Genomic DNA, 19,908 nt, shown 5'->3' on the forward strand with positions numbered 1-19,908 from the left:
GTAACAACTCCCTCACCTCTGATGAAGTTATACAACAGTTATACTGTGAAACATTGGCACTAGTCCTATGATCCTTTATCACCTGGAGGTGAAAACTTGGGTGAATCCTGGTGTTAGAACAGATCTTCGAAAGAAAATAAAATCTCTTCCTGTCGGGTCATGTTGGGAGTTTTTAAGTAACACATTAAGTAATAATTCATCCTAATCCTTCATATTGAAGTCCCCGTGATTCTGCCGATTAATTTAACTGCTTTTGCCGAAACCAAACTGGTGGAATGTTTCTTCAGCTGTTTGCAGATTAATCCAGTGTCGTCCGTTTCGTGTGTTTTAATTCTGTTTACATTCCAGTGATGGATAACAAGCCCAGTGAGATTGAAGCGGATGCAGCAGCTTCCCCTCAGAAGGCGTCACAACTTGTCACCTTCCCGGCTGCAACCTCTCAACACAAAGCACGCGCTCCGTCCTTCTCCCGGCGTCTAAACGCCAAACGAGCGGCCTCCACATCCATCTGACCGCAAACCAGAAGGTCTTAACTAAACCAGTTAGCAGCCGCGGCTCCGCCCAGTTCTGTCTGTTGGTTTGCTATTTATAACCTGTGGCCTTTACAGTTATTGTGATGATGCGTGTCGGTGTAAGTAACCGCAGGGACAGACCACAAGACCGTCTAAAAACAGCGTCACACACCTAAAGATTTTCTTAAGACGTTGTGCATCGGTCTTTTCTTTCCATCCCAGTATTGACACATATCAAATAATACAAATAAAACACAGATCATATCAAACCAACCTGATTCTGTCTGGACTGGATCACAGCGCTTTCTGACCGTCTCAAACCAAACAAGTCTTAATGGAAGCCTTAAAGGCGGAGGCGCACTTTAAAAGACTTGAGAACAAAAGACGTAAGAACGAGCGGAGAACACCTCCCAGAACCCCGTTGTCAGGACACTCAAGAACAACTCTGTTTAATTCTTATCATTCCGTGCCACGAGGGGTGCAGAGAGTTGCCGGAATCAGAAAAAAACCCAGCGGCGAGCGGTGAGTGGGAGGAGTCGGCGGCGGCGGCTTTGGTGGATTTAAAGATGAAAGACACAAAAGAGGAGGTGGAAGTCCGCCCCCTGCCGTGATGCGGGGGCGTTTGGACCAATCGCCACAAGGGGAGCTCTGTTTGAAAACACTGAAAGAACCCAAATCACCGTCATATTGTTCTTCTCTTGTCCTGAAAACATCTTATGGGTGAATATTAAAGGGGAGCTATGGTGAAAAGGTCTCTTTGTTCAGTGCTTGTTTGGGTCCATGTGGGTGTAGGTCCATGTGGGTCTCTGATGGTTCTACTAACACACACTGGAATAAAACAACAGTCACTTTGTTGTGATCCGTCTGTTTTATAAAACACGTCGTTCACATTTTAAACCCTTCCTACGTCACTTGGTGCCTCAGTAAGAATTAGAGCCGCCCCCATCTGAGTAACTCCACCCACAGCTGGAGAACAACGAGCGCCGCTGGGAACTGCTCCAGCACAAATATTTTAAAAGAGGAATTAAAACTAACCGTCCGTGAAGGAACAGCAGACGATGGAAATGTACGAATTTAAAAATAGTTCTTCTAAAAAATAAATAATAATAAAGTATGCGGTAGATGGACTGCAGGCTGTGACGTGCGATCCGCTGTGCCTCTCTCCAGACAAAACCAATAAAAATTGTTTTTATTATAAATGTATTTATTTTTATTTGAAGATGCTTTCATGAAACAAAAGATCCCCCCCGCGCCGTGTCCTCCACAAGCTTGAGGCGCGGCGACAAAAGTGGGAACAAACCTTTAAATGAGGCTGTAGATCTGATATGATGACGATTCAGCGACTGGATTGATTATTTCTCGCCTCAAGTTTGTTCAGAAACAGGTTTTGGTGAACTGAGGAGGTGAAATAGGTGAAAGTCACAATCCAACGGAACCCGGAAGTAAAGCACAAACTAGGCTTGGGCCAAATATTCGATAATATCGTATTTTGCGATGTTTGCCACCATATGCAATATTTGCACAGTGTGAAAATATCAGGACCCCCCCCCCGTCCGTCCGTGGGACCACGGGCAACGACACGGGAGCTCATTCGCAGTCTGCGGACGTATGCACGCAGCCGGCAACAGCGAGGAAGCAGGTGGAGCATTTGGAACGTGGCGGCACGGATGGCGGTTAAGCTGCAGCTACGACGGGGCCCAAGGCGCATGCTCCAGCGATGGGGCGCACGCGGCCGGCGCCAGAAACAAGTGTGTTTTTATTTTAGATGCAGGTCATTTCATCTGTCTCCTTATGGATCGATCGGGGCTCACACATAAAAACATACTTATGTTCCCTTTATTTATTCTTCCCCATTGAAATGTTATCCCAGTGCATTTTGTAAGCCTCTACCTGTTTTACCCCGTTATTGTAATAAACACTGACTGACAAATATATACTTTTTTTTTTTTTTTTTTTTTTAAATGACTGCTTGACTTTGGGTCCCCGACTGATGATTCCGCTCGTCGACATTCAGGGGGCAGCCCTGCTGATGCATATCAACCAGATCACAGGCTCACGCGCCACACCTTGTATTTCTCATGCTGAGAATCCGGAGACGGATAATACTTTCTCCATCACTGTCCCTCCTCCCCTACGACGACAGTAATATTGTGTATTGCGAGATTTTGGGTGGGACCGCATCACGATATTAAATTTTGGATATTTCCCAAGCCTCGCTCAAACCCCTCACAGAACTAGGGGCCTCAGGAGGGAGGCTCCGCCCACTGAAACAGAGCATCCTAGAACAGGATGTTAGAATAGTTAGGATGGGTTATCTCAGTGATAATCTAATCTCAGCTGTATTTTTTGCGAAAGAATTTCAAAAACATGTTTTGAGGACCTCGGAGACCGATATCTACTTGTTAAAAGGGAGCATTTAAGGTCCACTTTAAGTCAAGATTCTTTCTGGTGTTTGAAAATAAACTAAACCTCTTCTTCCTTAATCACAGCACGCAGCCGCTGGATAGGATTTGATTTATATTCAGTTAATCCATTAGTGACCAGAACCCCAGACCCTGCAGCTGCAGGCAATGGACATGGAATGGAGTGTATGTGTGTGTGTGTGTGTGTGTGTGTGTGTGAACCTGCTCGCTGTGGGATGTGCAACGCAGCGAGCCGTGAATGTGAGTCAGTCCAATCCCAAAATGCATCAGTGCACTAGAGGCCACGACGCGTTAACAAAAAGCAGCCGCTGCAGGTTCGCGAAGCAGAAATCTCATGAAAACAGAAGCTGAATAAAGTTGGAACTTTAACTGAATAAAAGAATGCAATAAAAAAATACAAATAAGAATGGTACTAGATTAAATGTTTGTTTCCATTTCTGATAGTACTGCATTTTGTATATTTTTATATATCTCAAGACATATTTCTGTTTTGTATTTTTTTGCTATTTGTAAATATTTGACCATTTTTGTTTTAACTACACTTTTTCGGGCTGTTGAGCTTTACAACGCTGTATTGAAACACAACCAAACCTCACAGTGACAAATTACTGGTTTATGAAAATGCTCCTGCAGGAATAAAGTCATTCTGACTGGAAAATTTGTTTTGAATTTATTCAAACATTTCCCACAAAAAATGAAATACCACCACAGTCAGGGATACATTTAAATATGTCAAATTCTCCTTCTGTATAAAATGTCAAGATAAGGATGCGGAATCGTATCGCGACGTCCTCATTAAACCACGAGGAGCAGAAAAGCCTTCAAAATGTTCCTTAAAACGCCAGTCTGAAACTGGAAGTGCTCACAACCATCTGATGTTAAAATAATGTAACAATGAAGCTGCAGGCAGCAACACACCAGGTACAGTGTTGTCATTTTAGGTATGTATGGATCACAGTTTTCCGGATTCTGTAAAAAGCAACACGAGTTACAGTTTTCCAAGTTGCCTTTAAACGCGACCCCGGCTCAAACTGTCTGTCTCGAGCTGCTTTCACACATCAACTCCGGACAATGTCCAGATAATAAGGTCTGGACACCGCTCCGAGCTTCCCTTTCACACATGCGGCACACAACCGGAGACGGCCTGCGTCAGACGCGGTGACACCACTTGAAAATACTCTGGTTTAGACGAGGGGCGGAGCCGGCAGGACGTGATGCGATGACGTTGCAGAGTTTTACGGCACAACCAAGATGGCGGACGAGGCTATCGACTTATCAGGTGTTGTGACTTTCTTGGCGTTGACACTCTCCGCAATATTATGGAAAGAGTGGAAAGGAATATAAAGGTAAGCAGAACGGAGTACGACGCGGCTACGCATCCGCACGGTGTCGTACTCACAAGTGGCCAGAGGGGACTGACTTTTGAGAGAGGGAGCTCAGACTTAAATTACTCTGGATGATGACATCACAAAGCGGCCTGCTCCCGAAACGAATGAACTTACGACAGTGTCTGTGTCTGTGGGTTTGATCGTTTCAGTGTCTGTGGGTTTGATCATTTCTGAGTGCCAGATGACCGTGGATATAAGAATAAGAATCTGAGCAAAAACAATAGCGCTCCTGCTAGGGCTGGGTATTGTTTAAAATGTACGTTACCAGTAGCAATACCAGTACCTTAAAGTGATACTGATACCAATAGTGTACTTCATTCCATACCTTTTTTTTCCTACTACACTCATCATGTGAATGGAAGCATTCGGTTGTGTAACATGCCACCACTCCTCCCCACCCAAAGGATTTTTTACACAAATACATTTTGAAAGTTTTCAAACAAATGAAAAATTAATAAATAACTGTACAATGAAGTATTTGGGCGGTGTCATTTTAAACAAATAGCCAGTACAAGAGGAATGATTAGAGCGAGCAAAAGCTCCTTCACTCTTCATATGGACGCCTGACTGTTGTTTTAAGATGAACTGATCCTTTAACCGACTGTTGTAGCTGCTGCTGCGGTCGTGAACCAATCACACGTTGCGTTAAATCCAAGAACGCTGGTGGTGATTGGCTGGGAGCAAAACCACACGAACAGTCTTTTTTTTCTAGATCTTTGCACAAAAAGGATCAAATGGAGGTATGGTTTGACTGGAGAAGTTTCCATACTACCTGGTATTGTATTATTTAGGTCCATATCCTAAAACCATTGATTACCATTACCCAGCCCTAGCTCCCGCCCTTCGGGCTGGACCCCTAATAAAATGTCAGTCCGCCCAGAAGCAGCAACTTATTTTAAATATTAAAGAAGCAAAAAGTAACCTCCTCATGCTTTCAGCACAAACTGAAGCTCAGCAGTGCGTGTACTGGCGAGGAATGAAAAAATATTTTTACTCCAAAACTTTGTTTTCCTTTAAAAGGATTCTCTAGTTTATTGGGGAAAAAAAAGAAAATCTCTTATCGTCGTTCGTTCTCAGATTCAGACCAGACGGATCGACACCTGGTTCCTCCCTGTGTGTCCAGTACAGAGAGGGCAGAGAGATCTTAGCATTTCAACACCGCTACATTTGGAAAAGGGATGAAATACAAAATATATTAACTAATAATAATTATATAAATTGAGTAAAAACCAATATCCTTTGACTTTTTCCTAAATGTTTTTTTCGTGGCAAAACTCCTCCTTAAAACCACAGAGTGCAGGTGACACCATTCCCCTCGTTCACTGAGGATGACATGGTTTTCCTGCCAGAGAGCTCCAAAAGAAACCCGCAGGTTATGTGTGCAGCTATTTCGTAAAGTTAGATAAAGAGACGCCTTGTGAGTCAGGACTCCCGTAAACACAGATTGCCCTCGGCGTCGGCAAACCAACCTTTAAAACGACGTGGCGTTTCAGAACGATCAACCACTGGAATGTTCCGCGGCGGAGGCTCAGGTGGAGCCGCGTCCCCGGGATCGCAACGTTTTCAAGTGCAGCAAATGGAGGATCCAGACCCAACGCTTCAAAACAGCTTCCTGTGATGCTGCTGATGTCGCGTGTTCCCAAACGTAACAGCCTGCAGGTTATCACATACATAGAACCCAACCCCGGACAGACAGACAGACAGACAGACAGACAGGCGGGTAGACAAGACAGACAGGCGGATAGATATCAACAGAAAGACAGGCGGATAGATATATAAATAGATACGGATAGACAGACATATGGACAGATAGACATGCAGACGGACAGACAGAGAGACACACACATTTGGAAAAATAAAAAATAAGCAATAAACTCAAGGAATCTCTCAGACACACAACTTTCTTATGAATAGTAAATGTGACAGCACGTTTTTAGATGCGGCGGCAGTGATATCAGGTTTGTATGTGATATTAATATTCAAAGTTCTATATTTATTATAATGTTATTATGACATTCAAAACCATCAGCTCGTCCCCGGGCGACGGGTGCTGCGTTCAAGGCCTGAACCCCAGCTGGGAAAACTCCACGCAACTACCGGCAACGCCGATAACAACGTGTTTATTTTTGCTGCACAAGAGTTTGTCTCACAGACGCGTCCTGCAACCCCGTGCACCCGCACAACGACGAACCGGTTGAGGTCCGCGCACAGCAGGAGGGCGCGCTGCGGGGGGGGGGGGGGGACCAAACGCACGGAGCTCTACGACGCGGGAGCGAGGCGAGGCGAGGCGAGGCGAGGCGGGGGACGTAAACGCCGGGGGAACGCACGCCGCGCCGTCGCGCCCTCGCACCCCGCTGTGTCGGTCAAGGTGCAGCGGGGCTCGCACGGCGGCGCATCCCCCGGACGGACGCCGAGGACGAGCGAAGCTTCCGCGAGGCTTGAAACGCAGCGCGGCGTTGACAGACGCCTGGACCCGGACCCGACCCTCGCCCTCACCTGTCGGTGTCTTCCCGCTGCCTTCCCGGTGCTTTCCCCCGGTGCTTCCCCCGCTGCTGTTCCGCTCCGCTCGGTGTCGCCGTTTATCCGCCGCCGTGCGTCCCCGCGTCCCCGCGTCCGGAAGCTGCCGCTGCTCGCTCGCCTGCTGGAGCGGAAGTGGGGACCCGGCGCCACTGCGCAGGTCCGCGGAGCCCCGGGAGCTCCGCGCGTCATCGCGGCCCGTGCTGCTACTTCCGGGCTCGACCGGCCGCGCGGTTCGTCAACACGACCACCGGGATGTTTGTTGACACTTCTCTGCCGGTGTCGTAGCGTCTCTTCATTTTTATTTTTATTTTTATTTTTTTTTTAACTCGCGCTCCTCTCCTTATGCTCCCGCCTGCTTTGGAGATGGAGCCGTATGTGTCCCGCTTTGGGTTGAGGGACTCGAGCTGAACGTAGCGATCGGACCATCTGTCACGATGCGGCAACAGTGCAGCCATCTTGGCGCGGTGACTGCCTGTGAAAAGTGAGAAAAGGTTGTTTTCTAATAAAGATAAGGTATAATTATCATTGATATAATTGTCTATATACAAATATTATTATTTATATATACGTATTCAAATGTACAAATGCTTTTCCATTTTCCCAGTTTTAAAGTTTGACCCATAACCACCTTCTCCTCAGCACCCGTTATAGCAGAGAATGTATGTCCCACAAAACTGTAATTTGTAAGAAATATCAGTAGAATATTGTCAGAAATAGAATTCGAAAATTATTTTAAGCAGCGCTGTCAGCGCGCTACCTTTGGTGCGGTGAGCGGAATGGAGACCGCGTCAAGATGGCGGCGGTATTGACGCGTCTGGGGTGTGGGTGTGTCCTGTGTCATGTAGCATGAAACGGAACATGAAGCTTTGTTTCCTTCAGTTTGATCTCATACCCGGTTCTACAGGAGACACCGAGCTCGGTTTACACACTATGCTCTGTCACCAGGGAACAACAATAATAATAATAATAATAATAATAATAATGAATATAGCTGCAGGCAGCAATACAGAGGGTTCAGTATCGACACCACTACAATTTTTCCAGTTCCCTTAGAACGTAGCATCAGTTCGTGCTGTTGCTCATCTTATCAGCGTTTACTTCTAAAACAATTGACAATTTTCCGAGTTTCCATTGAACGCATCATCGACTCACTTGACGCGTTGAGTCCTGGTGACGCACAGAATTACAAATACAAGGATCTACTTGTTGTGTGTTGTAGATTTATCCTAAAAATGAGAAGGTGTCTGTCTACTTCCTATCAGGTCCCTGTCTACTTCCTGTCAGGTCCCTGTCTACTTCCTGTCAGGTCCCTGTCTACTTCCTGTCAGGTCCCTGTCTACTTCCTGTAGTCCATGGACTCCTGCTTCAGGGTGTCTCTGTGGAAGGAAATCACTCCGTGTGGAAGTTCCCAACAACACGCGTCCATTCAAACAGATTCCACACTGCATGTCAGACGTTTCATCCACCTTTTTTTTTACTTTTGGAGATAAAATCAAACTGACACGTGACCCGTTGCTCTGGAGCTGCAAGCCCCAAATTCCATGCGTGAGGTCACAAACACGGAATATGCTTTGGACTGTTTTCCACTCCCACAGTTTGTGTTACGACTGGATCCAACGCTGCATATTAGAAAGAAAGAAAGAAAGAAAGAAAACAAAAAAACAAGCAAGTTTGGTTTGTAGAGTAGATATAAACTCAATAAACTTTAAAGAAGACCTATTGTGCTCCTTTTCGACATGTTATTCTAGGTCTCTGAGGTTCCCAAAACATGATTTAGAAGTTTGTTGAAAATAGCACTCGGATGATGCATTCTAACCGTTGTAACATGCCTCCAAACCACCCCGTTCCAGGACGTTCTGTTTCAGTGGGTGGAGCCTCCCTCCTGAGACCCCTAGTTCTATGAGCCAATAGGGTTTGAGCTTTACTAATTGATTTAGTACGTAAACTTTCACGTATTTCACCTCATCTGTTCACAAAAATCTGGTTCTGAACAAATTTGAGGCGAGAAATAATCAATGCAGTTTGTGAATCTTCATCATATCAGATCTACAGCCTCATTTAAAGGTTTGTTTAAGACAATCAAAGCCCAAGGTTCTGCTGCACCGCACGGGACACCGCACCGGGCTTTCTTTGTTTCTTTCAACGTCGGAAAATGAAAATACAATAAAAAAAAATACACTCACAATAAAAACACAGTGTTTTTGTTGGTTTTGTTTGGAGAGAGGCACAGCGGATCGCACGTCGCAGCCTCTGGGAGGACAGCGGGAGAGACGGGTCAACTACGGGCTGGAGGGTACACCTCAAAAACAACGAACCAATCACAGCAGAATTATTTTTTTAATTCTTACGTTTCCATCGGCTGCAGTTTGGTCATGGACGGTTGCTTTTAATTCCTCTTTCTTTTAAAAGATTTGTCTGTAAACCAACGGAGCAGTTCCCAGCGGCGCTTGGCAGTTACTGTTACTCAGATGGAGGCGGTTCTATTTCTAATGTGTCTCAATGCGACGTAGGAAGGGGGTTGAAATGTGAACGACGTGTTTTATAAAACAGACGGATCACAACAAAGTGACTGTGTTGTTTTATTCCACAGTGTGTGTGTTAGTAGAACCATCAGAGACACACATGGACCCAAACAAACACTGAGCAAAATACTTAGAACACGTCCTAAAAGCGGACCTACTAAAATCACCAAATATTATTATGGTAATGTTCCTGACAGTAACATCCGGAATGTCAAATATATTTATTCCTATTTTCTTACAGTCGAATGTGAGATATGTGATGATAACAATTAAGCCCAGAAGCCCCTGTTTCCGGGTGCGGTCGAGTGGAGAAGGACGTCCCTGCAGTTAGTGAACATCGGGGACGGGATCCCAATCCCACTGACGGATGTCTGTTCATTATGGGACATTATGGCGGTCAATACCCAATTAGAACCGTTGAGCGGAGCCCAAAATGGATCACAGCATCAGGTCCGGCAGACGACGAGGAGGGATCATCACGACACCACCACCACCACCACCTCCACTGCATCATCATCATCATCATCATCATCATCAGCAGCAGCAGCAGCAGCAGTAAGCCATGCATCATCTTGTACATTACATTACACACACGCTCGTTCTGCTTTTCTTGTTCAGTTGGAAATGTGTCGATGAAAGCGATGGAGGGAAAGTGTTGGAGTTTGAACAGAGACACCACCCAGTCAATGAGATTATTAATAAAACACAATGTTAATTCTAAACGGTTAAACCACAACTACGTAGAGTCACATATAAGGGCTAAAATAGCAAAAATATGGCAAGAATAGTAAAAATGTACAATGTACATGTGACCAGAGCATATGTTGAAGTGTTCATGTGATCAATATGATCAATATGATCAATAAGCCTGATGGCCTGTGAAAAAATATAGTATATCACATTTTATTACATTCATATAAAATATATAACAGTAATCTATAATATGAATAAAAAACAAGCATATTTTATGTGTTTTATATATTTATACTAAAATACATAGATGAAAGATAATTTTACTAATAAATTTGTATCTTCTTATCCTATATTATATAATATAATAGAACAACAACAATAATAATAGAATAAAGTAGCATGTTACTCTGAAAAGTAAGAGTAGTAAGAGTAGTAAGAGTAGTAAAAGTAGTAAGACTCGTGTTTTTTATTCTAAAGAAGTTTTAGGTTTTGGTTCCATAATCTCCAGGTCATTTTTCAGTTTGCAGAGTGGCCGCTAGAGGGCGCTGGAGTGTAATGAATGTGATGGGAGCAGAGCGCCTACTCGGATTATAATATTATAGTAGTATTATAGTAGTATTATAGTGGTATTATAGTAGTATTATAGTGGTATTATAGTAGTATTATAGTGGTATTATAGTAGTATTACAGTAGTATTATGGTATTATTATAGTGATATTATAGTAGTATTATAGTGGTATTATAGAGGCATTTTAGTAGTATTATATTAGTACTATATTAGTATTATAGTACTATTATAGTAGTATTATGGTAGAATATTTTAGTATTATAGTGGTATTATAGTAGCATTATACATTCAAGATTCAAGTGGTTTTGTGGTATTAAAGTATTATTATGGTAGTATCATAGTGGTATCATTGTGGTATTATAGTGGGATTACAGTAGTATTATAGTCGTATTATAGTGGTATTATAGTATTATAGTAGTATTATGGTAGTATTATGGTAGTATTATAGCAGTATTATAGTAGTATAACAGTAAAACAACTACAACCACAGTAGCAACAACAGCAACAGCAACATCGACACCAGCAGAAACAACAACAAAAACAACAGTAAAAACAACTATAACAGCAACAACAGAAACAGCAGCAGCAACAACAGCAGCAGCAACAAAAACAACAACAGCAGCAGCCACAACAACACCAGCAGCAACAACAACAACAACAGCAGCAGCAGCAACAATAGCAGCAACAAAAAAAACAACAACAGGAACAGCAGAAACAACAGAAACAGCAGCAACAACTGAAACAACAACTGAAACAGTAACAACAATAGAAACAACAGAATCAGCAGCAACAGCAGCAACAACAGAAACAGAAACAACATAAACAGGAGAAACAACTACAGCAGCAACAACAGAAACAACAACTGAAACAGCAGCAACAACAGTTGAAACAACAACAGAAACAGCAGCAGAAAATATCGATGCAATCATAAGAACAGTCAGTGCGGAGTAAAAACAGATCTCACAGCATACAGAGCATACACACACAAATGTCAAAACATAGAAAACACACACACACAAAAACAACAACAACAACAACAACAACAACAACTACAACAGCAGCAACAAACAGCAGCAGCAGCAACAACAAAAACGACTACAACAGCAGTAGCAACAACAGCAGCAACAACTAGCGCTAGCCGAGCGCTAGCCAACCAAAGTCCACGTTCCAAAATCCTAAAAACAGTTCAGACGAGGGTCAAAGCCAGGGAACAGTGAGGATTCCACCGCCAACAATCCTAATTCTAATCCAAAATCAGGGAAAGGAGGGAAAATGATTCAACAAAGTAACGCACACACAAAGACGTCACCGGAACCAGAAGTGGTAGCTATTGAAGTAGTATTATAGCGGTATTATAGTAGTATTATACTATTAATATAGTAGTATTATAGTGGTATTATAGTAGTATTATACTATTAATATAGTAGTATTATAGTGGTATTATAGTAGTATTATACTATTAATATAGTAGTATTATAGCGGTATTATAGTAGTATTATAGTAGTATTATGGTAGTATTAAATTAGTATTATAGTGGAATAATAGTGGTATTATTGTAGCATTATAGTAGTAATATAGTGGTATTATAGTAGTAATATAGTGGTATTATAGTGGTATTATGGTAGTATTATAGTGGTATTATAGTAGTATTATAGTGGTATTATAGTAGCATTATAGTAGTAATATAGTGGTATTATAGTAGTATTATAGTACCATTATAGCATCTCAGTCGCTCCCTGGAAGGAGCAGCAGATGGTATAACACCAGAAGTATTATAGTATTATCATAGTAGTATTATAGTAGAATTAAAGTAGTATTAAAGTGGTATTTTAATAGTATTACAGTAGTATTATAGTGGTATTATAGTAGTAATATAGTAGTATTATAACATCTCAGTCATTCCTTGGAAGGAGCAGCAGATAAAATAACACCAGTATTATTATAGTGGTATTATAGTAGTATTAGTAGTATTATAGTAGTATTGTAGTGTCTCAGTCGCTCCCTGGAAGCAGCAGCAGATGAAATAACACCAGTATTATTATAGTAGTATTAGTAGTATTATAGTAGTATTGTAGTGTCTCAGTCGCTCCCTGGAAGCAGCAGCAGATGAAATAACACCAGTATTATTATAGTAGTATTAGTAGTATTATAGTAGTATTGTAGTGTCTCAGTCGCTCCCTGGAAGCAGCAGCAGATGAAATAACACCAGTATTATTATAGTGGTATCAGTAGTATTAGTAGTATTGTACTGTCTCAGTCGCTCCCTGGAAGCAGCAGCAGATGAAATAACACCAGTATTATTATAGTGGTATTATAGTAGTATTAGAGTAGTATTGTAGTGTCTCAGTCGCTCCCTGGAAGCAGCAGCAGATGAAATAACACCAGTGATTCATAACATCTTCATTAAACTCTGTCACTTGTCGTCCATCACGGCGTAATTGTCTGAAATAAATCTGCGGCATCAGATGAATCCCTCGTTCCGGTGACACGCCCGCTTTTTAGGCGCTAATTAGCGAGCTGCAGGACGGACGGGGTTGGGGAGGATGGAGGTGGAGGCGGAGGAGAGCGGGGACGGCAGCGGTTGGCGGCTCCAGGGCGGAGGAGGGCTGGGTCCGCCCCCGCCCCGCCCCGCAGATTTATGAGCGAGGCGCACAATCTTAATTTGTGCCCGGGCCGATAATGCACGTGGAGGCCAGGACGGCTGTGCTCAGAGTTTCTGAACTGGATGTTTCTTTCATTATGTGTCAGAGGTGCAATCAAACTGCACCTGCTGCACAAAGACGCAGCGTTGAGTTACAGCGACGACGACCACGACGACCACAACCACGACGACCACGACGACCACGACGACGACCACAACCACGACGACCACGACGACGAACACAAAGAGGCGGCGGCTGCAAAACAACCGGGCGGAGTTTATTCATATCTGTACACTTTCAGATCCATCCTTCATCACAACACAACACACAGAGGCCTGTACACATATCCAATACAAGATTCATACAAGTTGTAATAAACATATACATATTCACAAATCCATAATCATATAATAATAATCATAATCATCATCATCATCATCATCATCATCGACAGCTCTCTCATCTCAGTCCAGTGTTCACCCTCAAATCCGGACTTAAACCCTCACGAGCAGCAGCCATGTTGGAACAAGGTTCAGACAGTACTTTACCAGTAGTCATGATACTACTACTGGCAGTCCTTACTACTGGTAGTCTGGTAGTCTTTACTAGCGTTAGTCCTTACTACTGGTAGTCCTAATTACTGGTAGGCGTTACTACTTGTAGTCTGGTAGTCCTTACTACTGGTAGTCTGGTAGTCCTTACTACTGGTAGTCCTTACTACTGGTAGTCTGGTAGTCCTTACTACTGGTAGTCTGGTAGTCTTTACTAGCGTTAGTCCTTACTACTGGTAGTCCTAATTACTGGTAGGCGTTACTACTTGTAGTCTGGTAGTCCTTACTACTGGTAGTCTGGTAGTCCTTACTACTGGTAGTCCTTACTACTGGTAGTCTGGTAGTCCTTACTACTGGTAGTCCTTACTACTGGTAGTCTGGTAGTCCTTACTACTGGTAGTCCTTACTACTGGTAGTCTGGTAGTCTTTACTAGCGTTAGTCCTTACTACTGGTAGTCCTAATTACTGGTAGGCGTTACTACTTGTAGTCTGGTAGTCCTTACTACTGGTAGTCTGGTAGTCCTTACTACTGGTAGTCCTTACTACTGGTAGTCTGGTAGTCCTTACTACTGGTAGTCCTTACTACTGGTAGTCTGGTAGTCCTTACTACTGGTAGTCCTTACTACTGGTAGTCCTTACTACTGGTATTCTGGTAGTCCTTACTAATGGTAGTCCTTACTACTGGTAGTCCTTACTACTGGTAGTCCTTACTATTAGTAGTCCTTAGTAATGGTAGTCTGGTAGACCTTACTACTGGAGTCTTTACTACTTGTAGTCTGGTTGTCCTTACTTCTGGTAGTCCGGTGGTCCTTACTACTGGTAGTCCGGTCGTCCTTACTACTGGTAGTCTGGTAGGCCTTACTATTGGTTGACCTTACTACTGGAGTCTTTACTTCTGGTAGTCCGGTTGTCCATAACCTCTGGTAGTCCGGTGGTCCTTACAACTTGTAGTCCGGTGGTCCTTACTACTTGTAGTCCAGTGGTCCTTACTACTTGTAGTCCAGTGGTCCTTACTACTTGTAGTCCAGTGGTCCTTACTACTTGTAGTCCTAACTACTGGTAGTCCGGTCGTCCTTACTACTGGTAGTCCGGTAGTCGTTACTACTTGTAGTCCATACTACTTGTAGTCTGGTCTTCCTTACTACTTGTAGCCTGATAGTCGTTACTACTGGTAGTCCGGTCGTCCTTACTACTGGTAGTCCGGTCGTCCTTACTACTTGTAGTCCGGTCTTCCTTATTACTTTTAGTCTGATAGTCGTTACTACTTGTAGTCTGATAATCGTTACTACTGGTAGTCTGATAGTCGTTACTACTTGTAGTCTGGTCGTCCTTACTACTTGTAGTCTGGTCTTCCTTATTACTTGTAGTCTGATAGTCGTTACTACTTGTAGTCTGATAGTCGTTACTACTTGTAGTCTGGTCGTCCTTACTACTTGTAGTCTGGTCTTCCTTATTACTTGTAGTCTGATAGTCGTTACTACTTGTAGTCTGATAGTCGTTACTACTTGTAGTCTGATAGTCGTTACTACTTGTAGTCTGATAGTCGTTACTACTTGTAGTCTGATAGTCGTTACTACTGGTAGTCTGATAGTCGTTACTACTGGTAGTCAGGTCGTCCTTACTACTTGTAGTCTGGTCGTCCTTATTACTTGTAGTTTGATAGTCGTTACTACTTGTAGTCTGATAGTCGTTACTACTTGTAGTCTGATAGTCGTTACTACTTGTAGTCTGATAGTCGTTACTACTGGTAGTCTGGTCGGCCTTACTACTTGTAGTCTGGTCGTCCTTACTACTTGTAGTCTGATAGTCGTTACTACTGGTAGTCTGATAGTCGTTACTACTGGTAGTCTGGTCGGCCTTACTACTTGTAGTCTGGTCGTCCTTACTACTTGTAGTCTGATAGTTGTTACTACTTGTAGTTTGGTAGTCCTGACTACCGTAGTGATGACTACTAGTAGTAATCCTGGGGGAAGTACCGCTACAATGTGTTTTGGACAAACTCTCCATCCTCCATCTTTGGTGAAGAAATCAACGCTGCTGCTCTTCAGGTCGGATTAAGGAGCCACTTCCTGGTTCAGTTCTTCTTCCAATTTCTTGTCGTGCTTTCGTGTTTGAGATTTAAAAAAAAAAATGTGTCTCTTTCATCTGAATCGCGTCGAAAACAAACAGTTAAATTATTTAAAAGTCTATAATAAAAATAAAAAAAAAACGCAAACACTCCCACTACTTTAATGGTTAACCTCCCACCACGCCTTCAACCTGACACACACACTAACCTGCACACACACACACACACCTGCACACACACTCACTAACTTACACACACACTCACTAACCTACACACACACACACACACACACGCTAAGCTGCACACACACTCACACACTAACAGGCAGGTAAGTGCATCGATGCTCCATCGTGTTTCCCCCTCCGAGTCCAGCACCTCCCCCCTGCCCCCCTCTCAGCTGAGCTCGAACCCGGCGGAGGACTCGATGGCGTACAGCAGCTTGTTCCTCATCAGGTTGTGGTCGCAGAACTCCGGCAGCTTGAGCAGGTTCATGCAGGTGCTGGCGGTGGGGAGCCGCTCCAGGTCGCTGCCCCCGTTGTGGATGCAGAAGGCGGGGTACAGCTCCTGCAGAGAGCGGGTGGAGATCTCAGTATCACGACAAGGAGGTGTGTGTATATATATATTAGCCCTTCATCATTTCACTGCACCTTATTGTTTGGAGACATTCTGTGGCGTTCAGTGATAAGGTTTGATTTCTGAATATCAACTCAGTGAATGACTGAGTTAATGGTCATATTCTGGATTTTTTTATGAAAGCAGAATAGAGGAAGAAGAAGATTCTTTATTTGTCACATGGCACCCACACCACAACACATGCACTCATGCAGCGACGCCGACCCGCGCTCGTGCGGAAAGGCCCCTTAGCGGGAGACAACCCACCGGAGCACGGTGCCAACAGCACCCCAGGCGCGAATCGAACCCAGGACCTTGTTGCTATGAGGCAGCAGTGCGATGCACCGTGCCACCGTGGAAACGGTTATCAAAGTCTGTTGGCTCTTTGCCAAAGAAGGTCAAACGCAGGAATTAGCAGAAAGACACTAAAATGTTCCGTTTCTGCTGTTGTCTGCATCAGGGCTGATGGTGATAATTGGTTGGAGACCCCGGCAGCGAGGGGTTAAGTCCAGACGATCAGCGTGTGTGAGAGGGACGCTCTGACCCCGGGATGAACGGATGATTCCTTCATGTTGGCGCTTTTCAAAATGGACACCCCCCCCCACCCCACAGTGTGATTTCATCCCACTATTTAAAGTTAGTGCGGCCGGTGCGATTAAATGGCTCTTGAGGGGCGCGGCCGTAACGACCCCATTTTTCTGACAATTACCGTATTAAAGTATCATTGCTTATTGAGAAAGTGTCGTTACCGCGGCGATCGTTTGGGGAAAACGGGGGCGTTTCCATCACGCTCCCCCTGACAGAGCCATTCCTGCGCTAATGAATCCTCGGCCCTTTCACGACAGCTAATTAAGGCCGGGCGGGCTCGGGCTGGGGGCCAGGTCAGGGGCCGCCCGCCGCTCACACACTTTCAGCAAAGTCAAATTCATTAAAACGGACGAGCGATGAGTCTGCGCGCGGCGGCCAGGGCCCGCAGCCGAGGAGGCGGCGGCAGCGGCGGTGGCGGTCGGGAGTTTTTGGTGCAAAGCAGCAATTACGTTCTCCCTCGCGTAACGACGGCAGTAAAGGGGAGTACGAGCGATCATACGGCGATTACAGCCACCGCTTCGGAATAAGCACGAAACATAAAAGCTCCTAATGGCTCCGACAAACACCTCCTGCCGCTGCTCCCCCTCGTCCCAAACCTCTCAAGTGCCCACAAATCACGGCGGAGGCAGAGTGGAGCCGCTTCCTCTTAGCAGATTATTTTGGGATGATTCAGCACCGGGCGGAACGATGTTTACAAGTGAGACGCCTCTTCTCCCATTTTTTTTTTTTTTTTTAGGAATAATTCTCGAAGCTTCCCGGTGGATCTGCTGGGACAAGGCTCCACCCGTGACTCAGCCCTTAACGCCGCCCATGAGTTTTGCTGTTGCTTTCTTTTATTTTTTTTTGTCATTTTCTGATCGTCTGTTACCGAGTGTATGTTCATGGACATGCTGTTTCATTTCAAAAGGATCAAAAAAATTAAATAAACTAATTGTGTATTTTCTGCGTTACTCCTTTCATTCGCTCGGCAGGAAACTCTTCTTTTTCCGCCAGAACGAAGGAGAGAGTTGAAAAGTTCAACATGGTAACGGCTCCTGAAGCGACAATATTTATCCAGCCCAACAGAGGAGGGGGGGGGGGGTCGTGAACCGGGCGGTGCTGCTGGAGGAGATAAGCCTCCGCCAGGCTACACCTTCTTATCGCCTCCTAATTTAGGAATGATCATTTCAGCTTCGTTATCAGCGCAGCTCCTTCCATTACTGAACCATTAGCCTGAGAGTTAGTGATGGGACTAACTAACAGAGAGAAAAAGGCGACTGGAAGGAGGAGGAAAACAAGGAGGAAGAGGAAGACGGGAAGGAGATGAGGACAATACCGAGGAGAAGGAGGAGGAAGAGGAAGATGGGAAGGAGATGAGGAGGACAATACCGAGGAGGAAGAGGAGGAGGTAAACAAGGAGGAAGAGGAAGACGGTAGGGAGATGAGGAGGACAATACCGAGGAGGAAGAGGAGGAGGAAGAGGAGGTAAACAAGGAGGAAGAAGAATATTCACTAGAAAGACGAGGAGGCAAACGAGGAGGAAGACGAGGATGAAGAAGAGAAGGAGGACGAGGAGGCAGAGGAGGATGGAGATGAAGAGGACGATACGGAGGAGGAGGAGGAGGGGAAGAGCAGAAAGAAGAGGAGGAGGGAAACAAGGAGGAGGAAGAAGAAAAAGACGAGGAGGCAAGAGAGGAGGAAGACGAGGATGAAGAAGAGGAGGAGCGAGGGATCACCTTGAAGCCCAGCAGCGGAGGTCTGGAGCAACTGGTGACGAACTTGAGCAACTTCCTTTTCTCGTCGTCTGTGAAACCTTCTACCACTTCCCAGAAGGTCTGGATGACGGAATGAGAGGCAGAGTAGCCACCTGGAGGAGAGAGGGAGAGAGAGAGGGATGGAGGAGCGAGAGGAAGAGAGCGAGAGATGGAGGGATAGAGATGGAGGAGGGAGGGATGAGGCAGAGGGCAGGATGGAGAGATTGGGTGAGAGATGGGTGGAGGGAGCGAAAGACGGAGGGGGGTGGAGGAGAGAGAGTGATGGGTTAGGGTTTAGCGAGAGAGGGAGAGAGAAGGAGACGGGGGGAGAGATGGGAGGGGGGAGGGAGGGAGCGAAAGATGGAAGGGCGAAGGAGAGAGAGAGGGATAGAGGGAGCGAGAGAGGAAGAGAGCAAGAGATGGAGATGGAGCGAGAGATGGAGGAGGGAGAGATGGGGTGAGAGATGGGAGGAGGGAGTGAAAGATGGAAGGGGGGAAGGAGAGAGAGGGATGAAAGGATGGAAGAAGAGATGAGGATTAGAGATGGAGAGATTGTAAAGGAGCGATGAAGCAAAGGAAAGGGGGAGGGAGCGATGGAAGCCATACTTCCTGTTACTGCCCCTGACACAAAGTCTCTAAAGATCTGAACTGATCAATATGTCAACACTGACTATTAGTGATTATGTTGTAGAAGTACTTCCTGTCATTTTAAAAGGAGGGTATTCTAGTACAGGAAGTAGTCACTAGGTCGACGCCCACCTGAGTAGTTGGTGAACTTCTTCAGGTCATCCAGGCAGATGGGAACGTGCGCTCCAGAGATCAGCACCTGAATAAACACAACGTCCACTTTTACAGCCTGGTGGGGACATTTTGCAGAGACACCAGCACAGGACACTGAACCCTAAACACTGAACCCTTAACACTCAATTCTGAACCCTTAACACTAAAAGCTGAACCCTAAACACTGAACCCTTAACACTCAATTCTGAACCTTAAAGACTAAACTCTGAACCCTACACACTGAACCCTAAATGCTGAGCCCCAAAAGCTGAACCCTAAATACTGAACCCTTAACACTAAACCCTGGA

The 19,908-nt window shown here is 44.8% G+C and overlaps 2 protein-coding genes across 3 annotated transcripts in view; both read right to left on the minus strand.

Moving 5' to 3' along the window:
• Positions 1 to 7,096, minus strand: part of dnajb6b (DnaJ heat shock protein family (Hsp40) member B6b) — a 32,520-nt gene extending 25,424 nt beyond the window's left edge. The window contains exons 1-2 of one of the 2 annotated variants that reach the window (XM_080020057.1): positions 6,820 to 7,096; positions 5,793 to 5,976 (exon numbers count right to left, since the gene is read on the minus strand). The gene's annotated coding sequence lies outside the window, so the exon portion shown is untranslated. The remainder of the gene's footprint in view (positions 1 to 5,792; positions 5,977 to 6,819) is intronic. The other variant, XM_080020056.1, reaches the window with a different exon arrangement.
• A 6,696-nt stretch (positions 7,097 to 13,792) lies between these two features.
• ube3c (ubiquitin protein ligase E3C) overlaps positions 13,793 to 19,908 on the minus strand; it is a 42,465-nt gene continuing 36,349 nt past the window's right edge. Inside the window, exons 22-24 of the mRNA XM_080020058.1 lie at positions 19,580 to 19,646; positions 18,803 to 18,933; positions 13,793 to 16,451 (exon numbers count right to left, since the gene is read on the minus strand). Of these exons, the coding sequence (XP_079876184.1) occupies positions 16,281 to 16,451; positions 18,803 to 18,933; positions 19,580 to 19,646 (369 nt within the window). The 3' untranslated portion in view covers positions 13,793 to 16,280. The remainder of the gene's footprint in view (positions 16,452 to 18,802; positions 18,934 to 19,579; positions 19,647 to 19,908) is intronic.

This window comes from Zeus faber (assembly GCF_960531495.2).
Source record: "Zeus faber genome assembly, chromosome: 19".
NCBI lineage: Eukaryota > Metazoa > Chordata > Actinopteri > Zeiformes > Zeidae > Zeus > Zeus faber.